The following is a 26,488-nucleotide window of genomic DNA, read 5'->3' as shown; positions in this document are numbered from 1 at the left end:
GAAGAATTCGTGCGTTGAAAAGCCAATTTCACTGTAGTCGCAATAATTCGAAAGATTAGGTGAAAAGACCTAATCTTTACTTTAGCGTCTCTTTCACTCTCAACGAATGATCAAAGGAACATCAAAGTCATACGAAGATGCAGCTTCGAGATCTAATAAAAATTCCTGCAGGTTACAAGTGCCGTCCTGGCGAATCGCAGATTTGATTTCCAGAGGCCGTGCAGCGTCAGCAGCAAGTGCTGTCAACGAATCGCAGCGGATCCAATCCGGCCGTGCTCATCACCATTAATCTTGAAAAACGTTGTTTCACCGGGGCTCCGTACGGTCACGGGCGATTCTTCGCGTGTCAAAGGGGGCCGCCTCGCGGAAACGTCAGCCCCGTGCATACGGAACGCGCGGTTGCGAACGCGTGCTCGTCAGCTCGGCGATCTTGAGCGGTGGTGTACGAGCATAACGTAGTAGCCGAGGTAGCTACGGAGTAGATAGATACTTACTCGAGGAGGACAGCCGAGGCATTGACCCGCACGCGAGCGGTTAGACACGCATACGCACGCACTTTTGCACGCTTCTCGCTTGCGCGAGCCAGCTTCTCTGTGCGCTTGCTACGCAGTCACGGTGTCCTTTAAGGAATTCCAGCTTTCCGCCGGGTATTCCCCGGTGCGGCGACGTAAGAAAATTGGAGAAAGTAGCGAATCATGGCGACACGAAATTGCGAGATGATTCGCCATGGTGCACACAGAGAGGTTCAATGGCACGTAGCTCGAACAGGGCCAAGTTCACCGGTGATATCAACCGATTCTACTTTAGCGAGCCAGCGGTGTGTCCCTGATGAGGCGAACGTGTTTCTGGAACGCAGGCTTGGAAATCGGGTCGGCGACGTGGAACAGTTGCAACAATCGAATCATCGCCGATGTGCGAGTGTTTCTTTCGCGTGTAACAGTAAAACGCGATTGATTTAACCGATGATGCAGCCTGATTTATAATGACCCTTCGTTAGAGCGACTCTGCACTTTGTCAGACTTTTTCCTCTCATTTCAGCAACGTCGATAAAATAAACTGTCCGAGGAAGGAAACGTTCCTGGTAATTGTCCGACCGCTTAAAATGTCGCCGTGGTGCAATTTGCACCGCAGCGTTCCTTCCAGCAGGCATTCCTAGCATTTTAATTCTTCGAAAATTGCGAACACCGCCAGGATCGGCCCGTTATTGCGAAGACTCGTCGGCCACAACGCCATGGCTGGCTCGCCGTGTACACGAGAGGATGATGGTCGCGTGCACCATGCGAGAGCGCACGTTCCGCCCGTGAATAGGTAATGCAATGCTCGAGGAGGCGCCATGACTCGTTCGAGTCGGTGTCCTCGTAGGCTTTTGCCGTGGATCTGCACCGCGAAAAATCCACCGATCGTCGATCCCGCGTCGTTGATCTTCGAGCAGGCCATTAGCGGGATATGCGAGAACATGGAATTTCTTCCTTCCCTACGTAAAGTTCTGTCTTTATGATGGTATACGTTTCTTTTCGAATCAATTGTACTCCGATCATCCAGATAAAACTCTCAATCTGATACGTTCTCGATTATGCCTCTCCTCGTTTCTTGTCTCTCCTTTTTCTAGGAATTCTACACCCTTGATTTGCCGAGTTCTTTCATTTTCTCTCACTTAGTAGTTCCACTACTTGAGCAATACTCTAGTCACATATCGGTATCGGCATCAATGTTAGTACTCAATTCTATCCTCTAATTAAATAATCGAATTATCATGAAATTTTTCTTCGTTCCCTAAATATAAAAAGAGCAAAGTTTCTTACGAGCACAAAGATCAGAATTAAAACATTCGACAGAATTTACCCAATTCACTATCTTTCTTACTTCCAGAAAGCTCCTCTATTCTACTTAAAATAAAAATTCCTGCCGATTACAATTTAAAAAAGTAATAATTCTATCTATATTCTTTGGAGCCAGAAAGCTGCCCGATTCTATTTTAAACGAGTTCCTGGAAATTACGATCCGGGAATGTAATAGTCCCATCTATATTCTTTCAATGTTTACGCGTGGGTAATTGATTTGTTTTATCAGTCAATATTTCTCTAGAGAGAAATAAGATAAAGGAGTGGTCCGTACAAGAAGTAGTTCTCCCTCGCAATTACTTGGCGAAATGAAATCCATTCGGCGCACGGTGTTTCCTCGGGCTATTACGACGAAGGTCGCACGAACTGGGGAAGTACAGTTGAATCCATAGAGCCGAGCACATTGTAAGCATCACGGTACTCGTAATGCTTCCCGTCGGCTGTTTGCTCGAGGTATCGGTTATCTCGGGCCAGGAAGGATGAGGAGAGAGAATGCTGGAGGAGGCCGCGCGCGATCGGCAAAAGAGGCGCCACGACTCGATGCGGTTACCTTTATCCGCTTCGAATCCTCCGGAAAAATCACGTCGATCGAGACTTCGGATCGTCGATCTTGACGACCATTAGCGGACTACACGAGAGAGTCCAGAGAAATTTTTTCGCTATGGCACCACGATTCTCCTCTAGACGGTGGAATGCTAACCGACGCCCGGAAGTATAGTCGATCTTCCATAGCTGATCTTCCAGCGACCGAGAAAGAAGTCAATTCGCATTCCCGACGAATTCCCTGTTGGAAAAACATTGTTGGATATTTTCAAAGGTGCTCTGCAAGTTTGTCTAACGTAAAACAGACCACGTATAAGTATACCATGTTGCGTAACACCTCTTCCTCCTTCCTCTATTTTCTTTTTTTTTTTTTCTTCCGTCCATAGACAATCTTCGTGAGAGGCAATTCGCAGTCAATTAATGGACCCCATTGAATGCTAATGTGGCGTTAATAACCAAGAAGGATGTGTCGAAATACCCGGGGATCCGTTCCTATCGCAGTCACGATGTCTGAAGAACGATGTTTAAACGCTCAAGATCGGTTTCGGTATTGAAACCGTGATATAATCCTAGTCACGGGGCATTCGAACACTCTTCGAGGTTATGAAACGTGACTACGTTGAATGATGCGGTCTGCTGGCGTTTTTGTATCGCTTTTAACGGGACTGTGACCAGAGGATCGATTGTAAAGAAAGAACGAAAAGTAGCGAGTGAAAACTGGGAAAGAACACGGGGAATAATTACCGTTTTAAAAAGAAGTCATAATATGAGTCGAAGAATCGGGGGTACGTGAGACTTTTCCGTCAAGGAACAGAAACGAAACGTTCGTTACTTGGAACACTGTAATTGCTGAAATTAAGTAAACTGTAAATACAACTACGGGAGTTGCATTCTCCCGGGATACGAAAATGGCGCGTAGAAGTGTTCGCCGCTCGGTAAGAAAAGAACAAGATCCTTAGCTGATGATAATTAGCCCGGCAACTACTCTCTTTGGCATAAAAGGCTAATCTACGATTAACCTAGCCATTTTTTCTGGTCATAACATAATGCTCGCATTGCAGCTCTGGTAATTGTTCGCCATTTTTTAATTCCCGCTATCTGCAAATTTAGATCTCGCGGTAGCTGCATTTAACCACCGGTTTGCGCGTCTCTACTATCCGTAATTTCCACTTTCTAAAAGTTCGCAGCCCGTTTGTCCAATCCACAAACGAGCAAATATTATCTCATAAGAATAGGTAGCGCATTCGTCTTTTCCTAATTCTACCTTCCTTTAGAATCTACGTTCTAAAATTCCATAAAACTTCAGAGGAATTGCGTTTCAAATATTCCAGATACCTTTCTCAATTTGATATTTCTTTAGAATCTAATCTACAAAATTCCAAATTCCTTTAGAACCTGAACATCACACAATCGCGCTTCGATCGCACTGGCATTCTAAATACCTTTCTCGATTCGATCTTCTTCGGAACCTAATCTCTATAATTCCATAAAATTCCTAAGGAACAATCGCGTCTCGATGTTCCGATGTTGATATTTTAAATCCGGACGGCCGTATGTCTCAATAAAACGTTTATTTCAAACAATATGTTACCGAGAGTCCTCCGATGACCGCTTTTCGCGAGGCTGTCACGCGTGACGACGAGCCTGGTGGAAAAATATTCTCTCGATGACCTCGATACGGAATGAGCGCGAAGGATGTTCCAGGACGCGTGCACCAGGATCTCGGATGGTTGTATTGATTACAGTATTCCGCGACTCGCTACCGTGGCCGAGACACGAGGCAAAGAATTGAAAAAACGAGAGAAAAGAAAGCAGAGGTAAAGGACGATGGGTGGAAACGAAAGAGAAGAGAAGCTACCGCCGCCGCCGCCGCCGCCGCGGTTCAGGATAATAAATGTGAGATTGGATCTCGCTGGTCATCTCATTGGCTTCGACTCGCTCGAGCGAGCAATGATCGAGATTATTTGAATATCGTCCGGTAAATACTCGCTCGGCCAACTGAAAATGACGACCGTAAACACATAGTTGACGATTATAAGCAAGCAAGTCAGACCTCCTCGGGGATCACGTTGGAAACTACGAAGAAAAGTAGCGCAACTATGTGTTTATTTCTCATGATTTTCTTCTTGTTTTCTCAAGGAAAAGTTTCGAGCAACTTCAGCGGGGATTATCTATTCCGGATGGAATCGAAAGTGCGCACGAACAGCGAAATTACCTTGGCGAATGTCGATCGAGATATTCGATCGACGCTGATATCGCTGCTTGTAAGGATGTCTGAAGCGCAACAAGATTTTTGCGTTCCAGATTCGAGCGTGTCTGACCAGTCACGGCCGTGTCTACTGAATTTATCGTCACAGCTTGTGAAACTGAAAATAACAGAGGCGTTCCTCGCTTTCCAAAATTTCTCCCGTCTATAATTAACGATGCATTGTCCAGTTTGTACATCTTGTATGTTCTTTTCTTTGTTTTTTTTTTGTTGAACTGGAAGTTGGTTCGAAATTCCGCCATTTGAGGCACGATTGTAGCTGGACCGGGAAGGTAACACTTTCCTCGTCGGTGATTTTCATACGCGCGTGCGTAGACCCGACTGATTGTTAGTTGTTATCGCATTAAACATGACGAGCGAGAGTCTGCGCAACGTGAAATGATACGTTGTTCGTCTACGTGCAACAAAGACAAGAGAAGAATTACGACTCCGCTGAGGCTAGACCGTGGATCGTCTAAACATAGAGACCGTGCGCTAACTGCATTTTTACCATGGTAATATCAACGAGTCAACGATGAATCCGCGTAAACGCTGCCCTCGTCCCGATAAATTATACATTCAAAAATGCCCGGCTGTGCCTGCTTTTAAATATTTTTAGTCCGTTAACCCTGAACTGGACACGCAAATATCCAACCTCAATGTTACGTTCCCAAGAAAAATGTCGAAAGAAATTCTAAATGGGAAGATTGTGTTTAATGTTTGCAACGGTCCATGAGCAGAGATATAGAAGACATCGTGATAAAAGTTTTTGTAATAGAAGACAACTGGTCGAGGGTGTGTCTCGTTGGCAATATGAATCTAACGTGTGCTATGAATCATAAGCGCAGTAAAAGCGTGCAAATAACCATGTCAATGATCTCGCTTACTTGCCGACAAGACGCGTTTAATAATTCGATAGCGTTAAAAATTAGACCGTAATTTATAACTGTAATTTCGCAAATAAGAGAAGTCTAATAGAACCAAGCTCGTTGTTCGAGTGTTTCCTGTAAAATTTCGTGGTAAAAGATCGGCTCTCAAAGTGTCTGGGCATTGTCTAAGGCTTGATTTACAATTGTGATTTGGCCACGTGAGATCGTGGCTGGCCAAATATTATACAACGCTTCTTAAGTGGGTTGTTCGCGTTCCAGCCCCAGTCACGCTCAAAAAGCTGAATAACATTTGAATGAATTGTATCCGTAGCGTGACCGGTTGCTGGTTGCCAATTAAGTCGATTTCCAGACACGAACTCTGCCAGAAATTTCAATAGAATGTTCATCCGACTCGTCGATTAATTCTTCGAATTTCGAAAAATTGCTTTCACACGCATGTTTCAATACCCATAGAACACTGTCGATAAAAGAATCACACGAATACATGTAAATACCGATGGAAGAAACTACCGAGCAGAATAAAGCGTATCGATGTCTACTCGAACGATCTGAGACCTCTGACGATCTTGAAAATGATTTTCCATCGTTTTCCTAGAACTGGTGGACTATAATCCGTTCCCGACGTGAATGATTCGTGTCCTGATGCTAGCCGCTGTATCCACAGGAAATTGAAGTCATTAATGCTCGACCAAGAGACGAGATACGCCCATTGGTCGTCGCTTCTTTCCACACGAACACGCCACTTTCTACCCGAGGGGCCGAAATGCTTTCCACTGGAATCGCCAGGCGGAAGGCGTTACTATTTTTCTTTTTTTTTTTCCAAAGGTATCGTCGATCAAGGAGGATGGTCCAATAGAGGGATTATCGTTATTAACCCATTAAGATGCGTGAAACTAGTGCTTTCTACCCTGTCGTGTGTCTCCGATCGCGTTTCATGGCAGTTTCTAACGGAAGGCCGTATCTGTTTTCCACAAAAAGATATCGACCACATGGATAATTATTTTTTCCCCGCGGTGAAACGACGAGCCGACGCTTCGTTTTACGCCGGGACGATTTGCAAGACAACTTGCAGCTCCGAAAGGGGAAGTGGTCGTTTTACTTTTGTGACGAACCAGCAGTGCGCAACGCGTTCGTCGTTGTCCTCGCGATTCCTCGCCTTAAGAAGGAACTAATAAATACGAGACTCGGCTCCTAAGTGAAATCTCCACGTTCCTCCTGTATATGTGTAACGTTTCATATCTTTTTCGTACCGCGTATCATTCATTAACGTCAATTAAATTCTATTTCAACGACGCGATGTTTTTACCGATGTCGGTGAACGCGAAGAAAATGGCACTGCTCCTCGTGTTATTTCTATCCACTGGAATCTTCTATTAAGTGTTTACATAAGATGTTTTCGTTCATTTCTGTGATCGATAATGCAATTTTTCTAGCAATCGATGTATACAGCGATTACAAATATTGCTTGCGAATACTCTTATCTTCTAACGAACCGTTTTCTACGAGACTCTACATTTTATCTTTATAGGATCAAATGTCTGTAATCATACGAAAGTATTACTAAATTTAATATACTTTGATCTAATTAATTAGTATGTAAACGCTATAATAAATATTTACAATGTTGTACAAATACTTTCCGTAGCGTCTGTTCAAATATATAATATACTAGATATGTGTATGTATTATCATTAATAATTATTATCGATGCCATTAATTATTATTATCCGGTTATCTCAACCAGTTATGCAATTAGCTGAATAATGATGCGTGTGTATATTTAATGCACACACGCTGTTTTCATAATTATTTTAACTCTTATTAGTTTCTTTTATTGTCCAAATAATTCTCAAACATGGTATATCAACGCTAAATTCTTTCAATATCCATTGAACATCCTTATGTATATTTTGCGTCGATTTCCAAGAAACCGGTCTGAAATACACGTTTCCCGCTACCAGGTTTAGATACGCACACGCGTGTTCGCCTATCCGCGTCTATCCGCCGATGCTTTCGATTTTATACAAAGCTTGGTAGTCTAGTTGAAACGTTAGAAAAGACGAAAACCATTTCGACGTTGATCCTTATTCGGTCTTCAATACGTACCATTAAAGGCAACTCATATCGAGGAGACTAAAGGAAAACCCTCAGCGTAGAAAATATACAATTTTTAGTAAGGAAAGACGAAGAAAATAACTCAATGCCTAGGCATACAAAATCTTCCATGCAACATTCACTTCTATGATACTTGATTAATACAAAAACTTCAGAGTAAACGATATCATTTCCAATAAGAAAAAGAATGGAAAAAGTAACTCAATCCTATGCTATGCAAAACCGTTGATACCACCTTGGCCCTTTGTTGATTGGCTTTTAACAATATGCAGCGATACGTAGCTCGTATTGAAGAGATTAAAGTAAAATCTCCCGTCTAGAAAATGTGATTACCATCGAAGGAAAAAATGAAAAATGAATAGCTGAATCCCTCGGCGTGTCAGTGTTTCCACGACGTTAGTAGAACGGTTCGGTAAGTAAGTGGTGGTTGGCGAGAGACATCGCTCGATCGGACTGAGCCATTGGGCCCGTCGCGTCGTTGCCTGGCAGCTAGTGTCCATTGTGAGGTCGTGTGCCGTTATGAATCTCTAGTTATAAAACGGATCCTCCGTCTGCCGAGGTCCCATCTTTCCCTCTCGCCGTGAAACGCATAACTGTATCCTTTACACGGGCACACGTGCGCCACTGTGTCGTCTGGCGAACGGAAGAAGATCGAAAAAGAGAAGAACAAATAAGAACAGTACGAACCTAAAGTGACGTTTGACACTCGGGACCAAGAGAAATCTAATTTACAGCACCTTATAAAACGTTCCCCGGGATTCGTATCGCTGTTGCACCGTTACGTGCTTCGATTCCTTGCGTTTTGTCGCGGCGAACGTTTGTTCCCGCGGCGACCTGTCCACGGCTCGCGCTTCTTGCGCGATTATACTTGCTTGCATGGAAGAAATCTGAGAGAAGACGTGAGCCGGGAAGTTCGTTGAAAATGTTAAAGAAGTCCTTGACTCTGCGTGACAGACATCATAGATGTATATAACGATTAAGTATGATGCTTTTTGATATATTTCCGTTGTTTTTACGCGGAGCGATGTTGATAAATAGAAGATCACGTTGGAAATTAATTTCTCAGGTTTGAAGTTCCGTTAAAAAACCCGTCCCATAAAATAAATAACAGTATCATTGGATCGTAGGTAAATGCGATATATCTTCTCTTACGTATACTTGAAAAATGGAATGGTTTTAACTGAGAATATTTCATAACTTCCACATTCTAATTTTCTATCAGTAGAGGCAAATGCATAGAAAAAATCATTGATTTTAACGCCCCCACTATCCCACTGAACAATATCTGTTCACTTAACATTCGCAAAAACGATTTCGAACTCATTACGTAATATTGAGATAGAGTGTCGCTGTCGAAGATCATAATAATTTCACGTTACTCCTCTCAATGCCGCTTTATCCTGCGCTTGATATCCCTAACGATGCGATGCACACAAACTATTAGAAATATAAACCCGCCAAATCACGATATTCCTTCAGTGTCATACAAAATCCCAACAATATTTTATCGTTCGTTTGCCTCAGACATTAAAACTCTAATACGTAGCTATTTTCTTGGCTAGTTTCCAAGTCTGACAATAAAACTGGAGAACATCAAATGACTGCATTTGTCGTGGCGTAACGAATCACGGCGGGTCGTGAGAACGTTTCCCTGGGACAAGGGGAAACGATTTCGCGTACAAAATCGACACTTCCGCCGGCGCGAGTGTGTCTTTGTTCTGGCCAACAGACAAAGGAACGCGAAGTCACGGCTACATCGACTGTGCACGGCTTGGCCAACCTATGCACACTGTGAACGAGGCTTTAGGAACTCCGTGGTTGGAATGCCGAGTCGCCGTGTGTAACGGGCATGGAATGCGCGAGAGGAAGTCGTGCGCGCTCGCAGAAATTCACGTTCGATCGGCTGAAATTCAGGCACGCCAGCCTCATTTCCCATGCAGGACGAGGGCCACGGCATTGCTACACGTGCTCTTAACTACGTGACGTGTTTACATGGACCACTAGGAAACGACATATACGCACCGTGATCGCGTGAAAAGGTAGCCTAGCGTGATTTATAGGTATTTCGTTATAGAGAGGATCCTGCTCTCGGAAGATGCAGTGGAAGAAATAGTTGTCAGAGGAAAGATAACTATCCGAAGCTTGAGCCATCAGAATCTCAGAGTATTTCATACTTTGAATCGCAGGAGAAAAAGTCGTTGGAAGATTGATCGGAGATCGATCGATCTCTGAAAAAATATGGCAAAGTACAATTTTTCATTGCTAAAAAGTGCCGAATCTAAAGCGTAAGCGAATGATAAACGAAACTAATCTGGTTGTCATTGTAGCGTAACAGCTTCTACAATGAATCGTTGGTACAGTAGCAACTAGCTAGCGTGAACGGATCATTACCTCGTTGCCGGTTTCTGATCGTTCGCGGGACGATTTAATGGACCATTCGCAGACCGTTTGCTCTGTTACAGCAAACCGATCATCGTCCGTTTCTTTCGCCTTGAGAATCCTTTCGAATGCTTCCGGAAGCCGCTGGATAAATAACGTCTCGTAAAAACGGAGAACCTCTACCGTGGTCCATGGCGTCGATCCGCTTATATTTTACATCGATGCAGCAAAAACCAGATACTTCGATTATTCGTTCAACCAGCAACAACGTACACATTTAGGACGCTGTTCTTTCTAACATTCATAGCGATTACACGCTCCATTTTCACGTCTATCGACATTGTTTCGCGTGAAAAAACTGAAAAGGGAAGCTCGAAGAATCGTTTAGAACCGTGACAGGCTCGTTCGATATTTTCTTTCCTCTTGAGCAACGTGACTAGAATTACTTGGATAGGGTAGTATGTATAAGAGACTACTTAATCCATCAACGAAGAAAATGCTTCACCGATGTAGTTAATGAATCACTCGAGCGGACGCATGTCGGTTAAACATCTCAGATCTGCATAGAAGACAATTAAGAGTCGTTAAAATAATTCCGGTTAATTAAATGTTTCCAGTTGACGGACAGACGTCGCGATGGAAAGTCGGTTTTGTTCGCGACTTTCATCTAATTAATCCGACTGTCCCTGTTTCTCGGTGATATATCGCAGTGTGGGTGGAAACACGGAAATAAATGGTTCGCGTATGTTTAATAATGGATCTGAGGCTGCTCTAGCTTGAAACGGTAACGGTGAACGGAATCGAAAATAAGCGTCCCTGGGTGAGAGAAAAAAAATGTAAAGATGTGGCAGGTAATTGGACGCCGGTAATTAACGGATGATAATCACGATAATGATTACGGCGATGACGACGATAATAGTGGTATCGTTGTATTATGCTCGTAGCAGGTAAGTTTACGCGTAAATCGCCGCGTTTCTCACATTTCTTTCAGTCAATCGACTAATTTATGGTTACCGTATCTTCTATATTTTCAACGTTTAGATCATCTGGGAACTTGTTGCAGATACGCCAGTACCTGCTGCTACTAGAAACGGAAGAAGAAAAGAGAATAAGACGACGTGCATGAACAGGAAGAAGAGGAAGAGGAAAAAGAAATGTACCACGTTGGATCAATGAGAGGCGCTTTCACGATAATAAATATCTCACCATTTATCACGTCAACTGATTACGCCTGGAAAAACGTTACCGATTACCATTTTCAATCATCCTCGGACAGATCGATTTACGATTTCAGTCATTTTAGCCGGTCGATCATTCATCGTGTTAACGGCAAGGGACACGAAGTGAGACGTGCCATTCGAATGGCACAACCGCGTTTAAGAGCCGAGGCGAACGCGTTTTGTCGCGGCAATTAACGAGAAGGAACTTTCTTATTAACTTTCCTCGAAGAAGAGCACCATGGTGAAACTTTTACGCGGCCGCCGTGGCAAAGAATAGAGAAAGAAATTGTCGCGTGCCGGCCGGCTTCTCCAATCGTCACGGTCTATATATTTTAATTTTTAGTCTTACTGCTCGGGCAATCTCCCAAGGATGAACGACAGTCGCATTTGTTTGGCGTATCATCGCGTGCGCACGTACCATATTAGTTTCTAACAATTTAATCGGTAATTTCTTGATGTTACGGGAAAGTGATCGGGCTCGTCGAATGATACCGTTTCGGATAGTTAAACGCCGAGAATTAAACAAGCTGAAATACGCTCGCTAGCGCCGAGATGTCCCTGAACTACTTTCCAACGCGGAATGCGAGGAAACTATCAATTTAAAGAGACACGCTTGAAAAACGGAAATTTATGCAACCGCATCTGATGAGGATGCAAGTGTTTGATAATACAAATGAGTACATTTTAGAAAGTTCGATAAAAATTAAAAATTCCCCCAGATTTAATTGCCGACAATTTAACGGCCGTGCGAATGCTTAAAGTTCAAGTACCCCAGAAAACTGATTGTAATCTTGCCTCGGAATCATATACAGAAATTTATCATCGTTACACCCGTTATTTCATATCCGGATTATTATAAATATAATTGATGCGTGTTCATTAACTCGACTCGAGTAATTTACATTCCTAGATCTCGATTGCGTTGTGCGTAGAGCAGTATTTTAATAGAGTGGTTTCTTTCTCTTGGTTTTTTTTACAAGTGCTTTTAGTGGAACTTGTTTAGTCGCTTTGATTAAAGTTCGTATTTGTCCTATCACCTCCGATCTGAATCAGCGCGCTCGTACTTTTTTCTAAGCGCGATTCCCCAGATATACGTGCGCGTGTGTGCAACCGTTCGTATACCAGAAATTTAATCAATGCGACTGCATGCAATTAAAAGTAAAACGTGTTTTGAACTTGTCTTATCGTTCTCATTAAAATTGGAAGAGCATCGCTGTATTTCTTTACGTTTTGCTTTGGCTAACGTCCGTAGGAATTAACGAGCAACTTATTCTCTCCGATGTGGTAAAAGAATCGTGTTTCTTCAGCCTATCTCCATTAATATTACACTGGTAACATACGGTGCTAACATACGGTGTAGCGGAAGTTCTCATGGAAACAATCCGACGTTTCCAAAATATTCATTACTCGTTTATCTTTTACTTATTAGCATCGAGTATCGTGAAAAGTGTATTCGTACGATCAGCGTGTTGAAGCGATTTGTACTTTCAATCTCTAATAACACTTGAAGGAATGTATACCATGAATTTTAATATTCATATTTCAATTTCACTCTGTCGGATAAAGAAGATAGCAATTAGAGATGTGATACGTCTCTCCGCAAATAAGATACTCTCGTTACCACTTTCTACGATCGTTTAATCCGTATGATAGCTATCTTCCGTTCCTGTATCTGTAATTACAAAGGGGGCGATTAACATTCATTCATTAGCAGCAGTGTAACAGTTTGCAACCCCGACCTGATCTACGTATTAACATATGTTAAATAAATATAGGATAGGACTGAACAGACGAGTTTCTAGTTTCAACCCTTTTCCGGGATTTAAATTCTATTTGCTCCATTTTACAAGCTTCCCTCTTTTATCGATCGTTCTGCTACACGAAAGACGTGGCTTGATGGAAACTGTACGTTTTATGATTAGCTCGGTATAACGTACGTTGGTGGTAGAATCTGTTTATTAGTATCCGAGGGCATTAAATCGCTCCGTACATCGTAAATTGGTACCAAGTTACAAGTTACGTTTAACGAGTGACCGTCAAAGGAGTCCTCCTCGTGGTCCGTGAAACTACAGCTGCACGAGCACGGAGGAGAAAAAGTGGTCGGTGCGTATTTACGTAAATTGGTGCGTATGCCGGCCAATAAAATCATTACGTTGAAACGGAGAATCTATGGGCACGAAATCCAAGCACCGTTATGTATCCAGGATGGACATCGAGCGGCTGATTTACTTAAACCCGGAATGGCAGTCGTTCTCATTATCGGGCACTTTATTCCACGTGGAAAAGGATGTTGAACCGTACACGTGTATCCTGATCATTTCCAGGTTGCTACTCGCTATATCAAAGTTACAGAATCTCATAATGTTGCTAGTGAAACACGAATATCTGTTTCTTCTTTTCCGTCTAGACAATTTGTTTTCGTTAAGATAAGATATCTATTAGGAGGATCGATTCATACATGAAATGTCCGTGACACGATTCTTTCACCGTGACGTGATTGATTGGTGAACATTGAGAGGTGAATGTTCTCCGCCCTGTGCCGCAAGGAGGAGAACGATCACGTAAGAAACGCCTAATTTATTATGCCTGACTACTCCCGTATCATTAATTTCTCCCTGCCTAAATAATTACTCGAGTTCGCGTTAGTGGTTCGCACGACTTCTGCGTGTGCACACCCACGCGGTTATGTAACAGCCGTACCCTGAGTTATTAGGCACCGATCCACAGCTAACAAAGAAAGTAATCGCCACAAAGATACCGCGACAGCGTTAATTGAATCGGAGCCAGGAATTTAGTCGCGTTTAAGGCCTCGCCTCGAGACTCGTAATTCTCTTTCGTCGATTTGCCCAAGTTTCCATTGTCCCACGGACACGTTTCATAATTATTATTCATCGCGAATAGATGGTGAAAGAATAATAGTCCCGATTCCACGGCTTGTTTTTCGAATAGACTCGTTCCGCCGTGCAAGGGTTTTCATTCAGGAGAACAATAGTATTCCAGCATGTTCCATGATTGTGTATGCAACAAAGAACAGAATATAATAACGTCGGTGTAATCATTCGCGAGAAAACGTGCCGAGTGATTTTGCATTAAGAAAAAAGACGCGGTATTTTATAATTGCCGTAATTGGCACAAAACTAACGATCATCGGTCTTTTTCACGGTGAACATAGACGCGTTCTCGTGCGCTGGTTTATTAGTAGCAGCAGCTCTTCGTCAGGTGTGCGTATGTGTGTAAAGACTAGTTGCCTGATTCGTAGTGGTTGCGTGTTTCCTTTTTACAGTCGACCGTGTGTGAATGAAATTGCACGACTCGTTAAGGTTTTTTTCACGGTCGAAAATGCATTAGAAGGATCGTCAGAGTCGAAGAGATCCAGAACCGGCGTTTCCTTAAAGGGACGAAGCGAGGAAGTTCAAACGAGATCCTGTCGTCGTCATCTTCGGGAAATGGTCGAAAAATAAAGGACATTAACGTCCTATGTTCGCGTGCATCAAGACATCTTGGATAACATGTCTTATCGGTATCATGTATCAAACGTAACATCTAATTTTTAAATCCAAGTTCCTAAGCAAACCTGTCCTCACAGACATTTCACCACGTCCAATTTCCAAAATTTCTACGATAGTCTACCTTTCGATTATCGCACAGAATCGGATTTAATAAAAATACAAAATGCAGAATGCAAAGAGGTTACCTGAATTTCCTATGAGTCACACGTGATCCACGTTCAACCTTCCCGATGCATGGTTCGAAGCGCACGTGAAATAAAATTTATTCACGAACTAGTACGATGCAGAAGAAAATTAATTTTCATTGTTGAAATCGAATGCAACTGGCACGACTTTCGTTCACCGGGGTCTCGTGAGGGAAGAGACATTCGTTGACGCGATCCGCTCTTTAAGACGACCGGAGGTTTACTGACACCGGCGCCTCCACCTGTTCGTAATGTAAGCCAGGTTTCAGTTTATCCTGTGATGCGTCATGTAGAGGGGCAGAAAGGACAAACATGAAGAGTATGTGGTCGATATTCAGTCGTTTTCTTACCATATATGCATGTAAAATAAGCACGAAACAGACACTGAATGATAGATCTAGCTTTTAGAATAGGTAATCTTCGTCACGGACGTAAAACGGTTGCAACGGTTATTGCATGAGTGTTATCGCAGAAACTCAATTCGCGAACAAGAACTTACTGCTGTATCAAACTGATTTTTAACATCGTTTTCGATCACATTTATTCTCATTCTGTGATGTTTACTTTAGAATATAAAAAGATGGCGATCGTAAAATTTGAAAAAGTATGAATATCGAGCTATTATAGATATCGAATTGAAAGAACATCTTTTGAAATAGCTTTATACTTTTATTGTGTATTATTGTTGTACTTACAGCATATTAAACGCTAGAACACGACGACGAAATAGGAATTTCTGAATAATCAGATGAACGTCCGAAAGAAAGGAATTTTTAACTTGATCTTCGAATTAGCGAATACATTAGTTTAATACTGAATATGGCCACAAGGTGGCGGATGTTACCACGACTTTGATTTGGCGGGAACAAATACGTAGATGAGAAATATGTAATTTTGGTCGACGAAAGAGACGCTACTATAATATTTAAATATCAATTATAGTCGTGCGAATAAGTCGACGAATATTAAGATGCCCATCACTGTATTATAAATGAAGTGGCACTACAGACAAAATATGCACTGTACTTAAGTGCAATGAATAAGTATTATAGAAGTATGAAATTCTAGATTTTGCTTACGATTACATATAAGGTATCTTGTTCTATATCTTGTTTGTAGTGTTATACTACAATCTAGTTTCAATTCTACTCACTCTAAATATTGCAATCTTATCTCTTCTTGAATCGGTAACGTTGGGACTGACACTTAGATGGTAAGGAAGGTCAGCAAAACATGTGACATACGACACGAAAGTTTGCATATCAAACTGTATATATTAATTTATGTGTACATCATTAACTATTAATTATGATTAATGATATAATTATGTGTATGTAGTTTGCTTCCCCTTTCTTTCGTCTCTTTGTTTCATCTCTTTCCTCATTTTGTCTCCTTTCATCTTTCTTTCTCTTTTTATACCTGTTGAATTCATTCTTCCTCTCCTCTTCCAGTCATTATATTTCTTTCATATCCCTAATAGTTCTTTTCTTATCTCTTTTTTCCTTTTCCTCTTTTGTTTTTGCTTTCCCTTTTGTTTTTTTCCGTACATCGAACTGTAACTAACGAGATACAATGGTACACGAAAGTATTCGAACTTACTATAGGAATTTTTGTATGAATATAGAATATATTATGTTCATTGTATGAAACTTCTTGAAAGTTCGTTGGCACTGTAACGAGACACGACAATCGTGATGGTAATAGTAAAACCTGGAATCAACTTGAAAATATACAAGACATTTACTGCAAAACGTATACTTAGTGAAAAAATAGTACACAACGTGAACACTAGTTTTAAATGTAAAATTAGTGCCAAAGATGATTTCATAATTGGTGTGTATATATCATAGTTCATTAATGTACTGAATAATTAACTGTTTAAATACGTGATGATTTTTGCGAAGTGTAGTGTTTTCAATAAATATCTTGTAATTTTTATATACATTATCAGATCTGTTTCAAATTTTACCAATCACTGATTATTAATTGCGATAGTCGTATCTCGTTACAGTGCTAGTGAGATTTCAAAATGTTTTGTATAATGTATACAATAAAAGTTTCTAAAAAGGTTAGTAGGATTTTATTTTAATCTTACTTGCCAATATCATAACCTTACTCCACATTAGAATCATATTTTATTTTGTTCTATGTCGATCGAAAATAATAAAAAGTGACGATAAAAGAATTTTCAATGTCTTAAAACATTTATGAATAATAACAGCAGGTATAAGTAACATACACATAATTGATGAAAGTTGTCATACGAATAACATATGAAGAAGTCTTAAAACATTTAGCACTTATAACATCTATACGAATAATTGTTTATAATCGTCAAATTAACAATAGCATTAATGATTCATAATAATGTATGAGTAACATATAATTAATAAAAAATTTTCATACAAATGAAATATCAATAACAGAATAATAAGTATGTATATGTAGGCTCTTCTGTATACATATGTATGTACAAGATATAAGTTAATGACAGTTCCTTCGGCCCAGATATTATTTTATTTTGAATTAAAAATTATCTTTCTTCAGCTTTCTATTTATTAATCAGTTTCTCAGATTCATTTATGTTCGTCAAAAAGGTACTAGGTCATTTATGTTTACTATCTATAGTTTCTACGTGCATCTCAGTGTTCAATCTAATATATTATTTTCTTTTTTTTTCTTTTAAGACATAATATGTTTATTGTTGAAAACATATCCTTGAGCATAGCTTTTTCAGCAATTTGACGAATCCTATTCGTGCATACGCATCTAACTAGCGACCTTCCCCTCCCCTACTCCTTGTCAGCCGAAATTCGCAGGATAAATCACGGTACAGAAGTCAGTTCAGCACGAACAATCAGAGAGATTAGACGTACATTTATTCGTGTCACTTCCCGACAAATATCTTTGGTACTTTTATAGACATTTTTCTACCTTCAAATTGACGCGACCGTTATTTTCACTTAATTGTACGTTTTTCTTTAATACTTCATTATAATCTATTATTTAGTTATCTTATTTTTTTATCGTTTTTTTGGTTACCCCATTCGCCGGTAGCTCGTCTAATGAGTTTTCGAAAGACAATGTGATCTTGATCATTGTTTCATTTTCAAATAATTTGCTCTTTTTATACATTTGTATCAATATTTTGTTCTTTTTTTGTGCAGATTGCAATTATTTGATTCCGAGGGAAGCTTGAAAGCATTAGAGAGATGCTGCAAAATTCGAAAGGACGGGATGAAAGTCAAAAGGACGCTATGGTGATTAACGATAAATTTGATAACTTTTCGTCGAAATGAGGTAATATTTCATTCATTTTAAGGAAGGCAAACGTATTTATATGTTTGTTTCCTTTTTTTAGTTAAATAATTGGTAATATTTATTCACTATGCGATTAACTCCATTTATTATAAATATTTTGTGATATTAACTTAATTAATATCTAATATAACAAATTCTAAATTTACGGTTTATTAAGAATACCAAGATGAAAAATGCGAAATTACTTTTTTCTTTCGAATATATTAAATTATGTTTCCGAAGAAATTGAAAAGATTATTTAACATAAATTTGACATAGATATTCTCGATTTTGTTTCATTTGAGTAAGAAATTCAAATAACTTTTTCATTTTGTTTCATTATTCGTAAATTGTCTGTAATATAATATTGACTATTAATTTCGTCATTTTCAATAACTTCTATTACATTCGATAAAGTACGCTATCACAGACAAGTTTGAACACGTTCTGCGCATCGCGTTTTTTTTGTATTGCGCAGCTTTGTTTAACGTTCAGAAAAAGTGCGCCATGTTGCATTAGAAGGAAGTCACGTAATGCATAAAATATTTGAAGGTGTAATGGCGGACATTCAATTTGGCGGGTAATTTTTACAAATCGATCGTATCATGAAATATTCATATATACACACATTTGACAATAAAAAAAATACTTTGAAAAATATTTTAAATAAACTAACGATATATTTTCTTTCGTACTCTTGGTATGATATTTCTATGTATATTTTCGTTCTCTTGATATGATATATGATTTATGATTCTACCTATTGTAAATAAATAATAATTAATTCGTAGTTCTAAAAAAGCAGTATTTTCGTAAACAAACACTCGACTCCCTATCCCTTACTTCTTATAAAGTTTTTCTTTCAGAATATTTTTGTGACCGCGTGCAATGCGGTTAGTAGAGTCAGTGCTTGCTGCGTTAAATCACATTTAATATTGACTTAGAACATAACAACTTTTATTAAATTTAATTATATTATTATTTGTATTATTATATTATTATTATATTATTTAATTATATTATTATTAATTAAGAAATAAAATTTAATTGAAAATTTGACAACTTGTAAATTTTTCATAAATTGAATATTATTAGAAAAAATGTTTATTTAGTAGAAATTAATCTTTTATCATTTCAAACTTTTAAATTAATTAACATCGTCATTACGAATAAATTAAAATATTCTATGCTTTGTTACAGTTATTTCCATTGAATTCGACGACTCCAATTTGATGCTGGCTTGATGACAAACTCCTTTGGATCAGAACAACATCGAAGGCAATATTCTTCACATCTAACCGTGAGTCGCATGTATTTGTGTTCCTCCAGTCACTCAATCACGTCGAAGGATGAAAGGTCCGAATCGACACGGGTGATTGGTTGTATACGTAGAATTTTTGACGAGCATAGTGACCGCGGGTATTTATACCCGTGAGTAGTAACATTTTTTGTCCATATTTTATTTATTAGTTCAGGATAGGTTTTCTTGCACAGCGCGTTTTTAAATGTTGATGATAATATATATAATATATATAAGTATGATATTTACATATTGCAATATAAAGTATTTTGTATAAGTAATATAACGTTGATAATAATATAATAATATATTATATTATGAGATATAATTAGTATATATATATGCATATCATTGAAGATTTCACATTATATTCATTCTAATTATTTATAAAATCAAAGTATTTCGTAGTGAAGAAGTCTGATACCCTCAGACTTCGTTAATATGGAAATTCAATTATGATTAAAGTTATTAATAATAATAAAGTTATTAATAATGAATATAATGCTGATAAAGACTATAAATGATCTTTTACTTTACTATGGCATAGAGCAGTTTTATTATTCGAGTATACACAGTATAATTTCAGTAAAATTCAGAATATGAAATATAAAAGTATATGTTAAAGTATGACTCTGTCTGTCCGTTATGACGGGTGTTATCAAATTTCACGTGCAAGAAAACACTTCGCGGCAGGCTGATATCAGAATCAAAAAAAGTTTTGAACGTTTCTTTGTGTTTTCAAAGATGTGTTTTGATAAAGATATCGTCTGAGGATATTTCGAGTAATAGAGTTCATTTAGAGTCTATTTATTGATATAAATATTACTTGCATTGAGTCTTTGTTTATATTTAATAAATATCTGTATTCTTAATTAATTTCCTCCGTTCTAGCTTAATAGTTTAATTGTTCATTAAAATAATAAAGAAAAATACAATATAGAATTATTAAAATTTGAAATGAAATTAGATTGCAAAATCAAAGAATATTAGCCCGTTAGACAGAAAATATAATAGATAGCCTAATCATATTTTTAGCATAGGATTTTCAGGTTTAACTCCTTCCATGTTCATTGTCAGAATCTCACTNCACGTGCCCAGGTGCTTCTTGGGTGGGAGGAAGGCAATGAGCATGATGAGTAGTCTATAAGCTTAACAATTTTTTCAGCGACTGACGTTGCGTTAGCGAATCGTGCACGACGTATTTTCCACTGTGTGTGTATGTGGTTAGGCTGTGGAATTGCGTCGAAATACTAATCTCAGTATTAAACTGCAATGATAATTACATTAATTACAATACAACGATCCACTCTAGTCAAATTATTTCTTTGTATGATATATATATATATACATGATTATATACGATTATGTGTATTTAACTAAAATTGAAATTTAAATATATTTGGATAATTAAAGTTGAAATATACAGAATATTTTTACGCAATGGTCGCTAGTCATCGTCAGTCGATTTCAGGAAAATGGTACGTACTTTAGAGTGTGAAAGTTGTATGCCAAACTCGGGTGCCGGAGGCGTCCCGGGACGTCTCTCTAGTGTAGGCCTTTGCGCCCGAGTTATGTGTGAGAACCGTGGAGTGAATGTGTTGGTGTGCTTGTTTTGCCATTTTTTCAGTTTTAAATAGAGGTTTCCGAGTAGGATAGGTAGCATATTTTCTGGTATGAATGTTAACTATAAGTAGGTAGGGCCGGGCAGGTTGGCACAGTCTTTCGTCGGGTAGGCGCGTTTTCGCGTGTCCAACCTGTTTCAGGAAATTTGATTTGAAAAATTGACGGTGAAGCTGACATCACGAATGGAGCATACCATTTGTCTTCAGCCTTGCCTATCGATTTTTCGAATATCGCGTTCGTAGTCGCGAGTGGGTTCCGAAACGAACGTTTATTGCTCGAGCTTACACATGCGAACGGACAGCGGTCGCTATGATCGTTGGTCGTCCATGTGCGCTGAGAATAGCATCCGCGATTTATCTTTTTATTTTACCTTTATAAGTTATTTTTTATTTTGCGATTAGAAAGACTCGAGCCTAGATTTAAGTTTCAGCGGGCATTGCGCCCGAAGAAAGAAGAGGCTATGAGCCGAAGAGGCCCGGCAAACTGCCGTTCAAGAGGGCAACTACCAATGGCTCTCCATCCTCTGGATCATCCAAAGCATGGAAAGTCATTCTCGTTACTACTTTGTCACTATGCTCGCTTTTAGTATTTGTAGTAGTAGTAGTAGTAGTTCTTTTTTTTCTTTTTTGGCCGATGGATATGTCGGTCCATCGTCACATTGGGTAAATCGCGGTTTTTCTTAGAGTTGCGATAAAATGATAATCGCGTCTGCTTTAGAGTTGCGAATTACGATATCGTGATTGTCTTTTGCAATTTTTATTATGAACTTTTAGAACTTCTTAGAGAATTATACGTATCAAAACATATCCTTTTCTATTGTTTAAAATTAGATTATAAAAATATTAGTTTTTAATTAATTTTATAGTATCGTAAGTTGCAATATCAGAATATGTGAAGTAGCTTTTCATATAGTAAATAGTAATTTTCACTGAATTCACTTTAAGAGTTAGCGTTGCAATAATGAATGATCGCGTTTTGTTAAGTAGAGTTGCGTTTACAAAATACCCAAAACCCTTCGTCTGCATTTGTCGAAGACTGATCCTGAATCACGCGATACAGCTACAAGAGTTGTACGAATGTGATCGTTCATCAGCAACCTCCTAAATGGTTGCACTAGGATATGTCAGCCTTCCACTACATTGGGCAAATCACGATTTTTTTTATTAATAAAATACGGATAATAGTTATTAAAAGAGAAGAAACAAATAAGAAGAAATGTTTAATCATTGCTAGTTAATTACATATATCTCATAAAAGTCAACTTTTTTGTGGTTTGTGTCTGTTTCAGGATTCATCGTGAGATCGACTGAAGAACAATTATGTCATGTATCCCACACAATACTCCAAACAATTTCCCGTTCCTTCCCTTTATTGCATTTAAATTTTTGTGTAGATAGGTTTCTTCTATATGGGATCCCTGTAAATAGACTTCCAAATTTTTCAAGTCAGAACTCGTAAAAAAACAGTTGAGAATTCTGATAGTTAGGATAAATAAGAGGACCTTTAGATTTCTGATGAGTAGGGTTTAAAGAGATCTCTAGGTTCATGGTAGGAAGGTTTCTACATATAAAGACCCGTTTAGATCCTCATAGGTAGAGCTTATACAAAATTTTTCATTTTATTTTAATCGATTTAAATTGAAATTTGTTTCAGAAATGTCCACAAGTACAGTGGGGGAAGAGAAGGTAACAGAGTATTTGAAGCTACAAATATACGATACGCTTTGCAGGAATCATTTCATAAAATAGCCCTTCTCCCAGCCCCTTTATTATATTAAGATATTTATGTAGTTAGAACTCATGAGAGCTTTGGGGTTTTACTAGACAAATTAAATTAGATTATCAGTTAAGTAGAGGTTTTCTTCAAATTAGCAAATAGGATGCTTTCAAGTTGCTTGCAATGCTTTTAAGTTGCTTTTAATGCTTTCAGTGCTTGCAGTTAGTTTTGGGTTAAATGCATGCATAAGTAAAGTACTATTTAGTAATAGTAGTAGTAGTAGCACTAATAGTATTTAAGTTTTATATCTTTTACTGTCAGATGTAGCTGTTCGCGTCGGTTTTTAAAATGTTTCTTTTGTTGTTCCCTTTGCACAACGATCGAAAGTTTGATTGTTTTGCAATCGCACATCAAAAGACAAATTTCCTTGAACTTTTTAATGCAATATTAGTCAATTTTTGCGTAAAAGGAAGGGTGGATGGGATCGTGGATAGGGAGGGTCTCCACTCGCAGCAACCTCCACGTGGTGAGATCCGGGTAATCGTCATTATTTCATATATAATTACTAATCGCAATTACTAGTTATATAGCAAATAGTTATTATTAGATATTTATTAAATAGTCTCATTGATTTCTGTATGGGCAAAGACGACATAGGTTTTCATCTTGTATTTGTTTTTGAGTAAAAATATGTTCAATAATTTAAAAAGTTGTCGTTATATTTCTTGAAGTTTATTTTGCAATACTAAGCACTCCATTTAATTCTTTGTTAAACTGAACAGTTATTGCACGTATTCATATTATAATTATAAGATATGACCGCCTGTATATTATACAGAATCTGATAATAAAGTTTAATTGTAATTCCAAGTAATGTTGTCATATTCTTCTATAAATCACTAAACAATTCATTAAATACCTCCCTTGCATTTATATACAGTTCCTTACTTTCCTTCATTATCCGTGATATAATAGGAAACTGACTTACCTGTCGAAAGTAAGACTATCTTGGCCATAATCACACGTGTTGCATCCGCTGCACCTCGATGATAAATCAGATTCTCGATCGGCATCATCGGAGCGACCATGTTCCTTTCGATGATCAGTTACAATACTCCACGTTCTATGGATAAGGTAGAATAGGTAAAGCGACTTGCTTCGTTGGCAAGGCTGCGATCTTGTGTTCCCCATTTTATCAGTTGTCAGTATTTTTCGACGTGTAATTTTTTATTTATCTTGACTTTTATTGCTTTAATCAGTTCTCAAAGAAGGTTTGAAATTTCGATAAAAATAAACTTTCACAATTTGCGATCATACGAAGCAAGGTAAGAAAGCACTTGTTTCTAGTTTCTTCTTATTTCATACCTTTCTAGTGTTTCTTCTATTCTCTTTATTTCATTCGTTTATAGTTTCATAGATTCCCTTCTATTTTCTCAGTTTAGTTCGTTTTAACGCTACGAGATACATTAACGATATGCAGCGCGTACAGAGTGCTTTTTGTAATCCTCTTTGCTCGCAAGATTTTTCTCCTTATCGATCAGATATCTTGCGTGATACGCCCACATTCCTTGGACAATGAGAAATTTTTCTCGCGCGATGTCTCACCGATATCACGCTATCTCCTGCATTGTCTTTGCCTCCACCAGCGTGTGTTCGTACTTGCGTAATTACAGGCTTGGCTGACCCCTCGAAGGGTGCATTTATAAATTAGCTGCGTGTGTCTACCCTTCTTTCTTCATCGGCGGAAACGTTAAAAGCACGTCCTCGTAACTTCATTAACATATCTCGACATGCAAATCCATAAATTATCTCCACGACTTTAACACGTGATCGTTTAAGCGATTTCTGTATCGTTATTTGTACATTTCTATCGGGTGATAGAAAGGTGTTCTGTACGAACAGCACCTTGATCGCATAATATCATCGATGCACTTACACGTGCACCCTCGGATCGTGCTCGGTTGAAACTTAATTTTCGCTTAATTACGACTCCATTAATTAGAGTAATTCGCTCTACGGGCACAATTATAGTCTCGTTACTGATACCGGTACACGCGTCCTTGCTACGATTCACGCGACATATTATCTTCGTGTCGTTAACGTCATTAGTGTCACAGTAGCCGGTGGCTCGACGATTCCCATACTTGTTGCTCGTGTACTGCCATCATGTACGGCCCCCGTTGGCGCACTCGGATGGAAAAGAACGAGTTCCTTCGAAACGCGTCCTGTCGCGAACGTCCACAGCCATTCATCTTATCCAGTGGCACATTAGACCTTTCGTCGTGCAAATTTCTTTCAAATCGATATAACGGCGTCCCGATGGAAATTTCGAACGATTCACGATTGCACACGTACCACGCGGAACGAATCGAGACGTCTTATCGTTCCATGCCGATTTACAGCGATAAGAATCTAATGAACAGTTGGACGAATCAATTTGTCTGAAGAAAGTAAACACTGTTCGCACCAAGTGTTAAAAGAGGAATTGATTAATCGATGAATGACGAATGACGCGACGAGCGGAACCTCTGTGAACTTTTGCAAAAACCCAGCCAGACGGTATGGCTAGAAAACCTAGTGATCCACTGACACGCGAAAAATCGTTGAAACCGTTATTACGCTGCATTACGAGCTCATTCCGACGCAGGGAGCATTTTTCCTCCGTTTAAGGCAATCGATTTCTTACGCCTTTCTTTCTTTCTTTCTTTCTTTCTTTCTTTCTTAGAACTGTTATCCGTAGTACTGTTTGACTTGTTTTCTCTCAAGCGACCGAGATCGCTAATGATTCTGTCTCTTTAGTAAATAGATCAGACATTCTTCTCATACATGAATCCGATTCGTAATAAATCAAATTTCATGGTATAAATATGACGATATCTCCCGATGCTATTTGTATGGTAATATTTACTAATACAACGAGTCGTCACAAACCGCCTAGTTGAACCATAATCTACGCATTTCGATCGCCGATGCGTGTCGCCGTTTTAATTGTACTGAATTTCTCTCGAACGCGCGTCTGTGTTAAACGTAAAAAACGTTAGCTCTAAAATCGATTGAAACTTGTCGAATGCCCGAATCCGTCTTATAACTTCCTGTCCACTGGAGAATCACATTTCACTTTCTTCGACGTCTGTGTCACGCGTCACTGCCGCCGACGTTTACCACACACTTGGTTTTCAATCGTGTTCCTCCTTTCTCGAAGCGGCAGGCGTTCGCTAATTATATATTTTCTGACGTAGGTTGGAAATTGGCGCGTATACGCGAACCCCATAGGTATGTATCGAAAGGTCGGTAAAAATCCTTGCACGAGAGGCTGCAGAGGCATTCACCGGGCGGGTTTCAACAGCCGACTGCCAACTCGTGAATGCCCCGAGGTGCACGTGTGAGCATCGCCTCTCTCCAACGAAGCTCCTCTACATCCCGCCTCGCGGTCGCCACCGACGTCCAAGAGAATTCACGAACCGCGTGTGGGTCAAGCCACGACCTACGTCGCACCAGTGCCCTGTAGGTCGCATCGAATACGCGTAAACAAGGGATCGATTCACTGGGTCAGCTTCCTCGATCTGTTAACCCTTCATGGTCGTACGTCGATCTGAACTTTACATTTCGTTCCGCTCTTTCT

The 26,488-nt window shown here is 39.2% G+C and overlaps 1 protein-coding gene across 3 annotated transcripts in view; it reads right to left on the bottom strand.

Annotated features, from left to right (window-relative positions):
• The window catches only part of LOC122574725, a 48,340-nt gene extending 21,956 nt beyond the window's left edge, over nucleotides 1-26,384 (bottom strand). Inside the window, exons 1-3 of one of the 3 annotated variants that reach the window (XM_043742656.1) lie at nucleotides 14,928-15,129; nucleotides 8,372-8,577; nucleotides 7,968-8,267 (exon numbers count right to left, since the gene is read on the bottom strand). In XM_043742656.1, coding sequence (XP_043598591.1) covers nucleotides 7,968-8,134 — 167 coding nt within the window. In that variant the 5' untranslated portion in view covers nucleotides 8,135-8,267; nucleotides 8,372-8,577; nucleotides 14,928-15,129. Of the gene's footprint in view, nucleotides 1-7,967; nucleotides 8,268-8,371; nucleotides 8,578-14,927; nucleotides 15,130-23,854 lie in introns of those variants that run through there. The other 2 variants (XM_043742655.1, XM_043742657.1) reach the window with 2 other exon arrangements.
• Between the last annotated feature and the right edge of the window lie 104 nt (nucleotides 26,385-26,488).

Source organism: Bombus pyrosoma, linkage group LG14, assembly GCF_014825855.1.
Source record: "Bombus pyrosoma isolate SC7728 linkage group LG14, ASM1482585v1, whole genome shotgun sequence".
Classification (NCBI taxonomy): Eukaryota; Metazoa; Arthropoda; class Insecta; order Hymenoptera; family Apidae; genus Bombus; species Bombus pyrosoma.
Note: the sequence above shows the minus strand (reverse complement) of the source record. Positions and strands in the feature narration are given on the sequence as shown.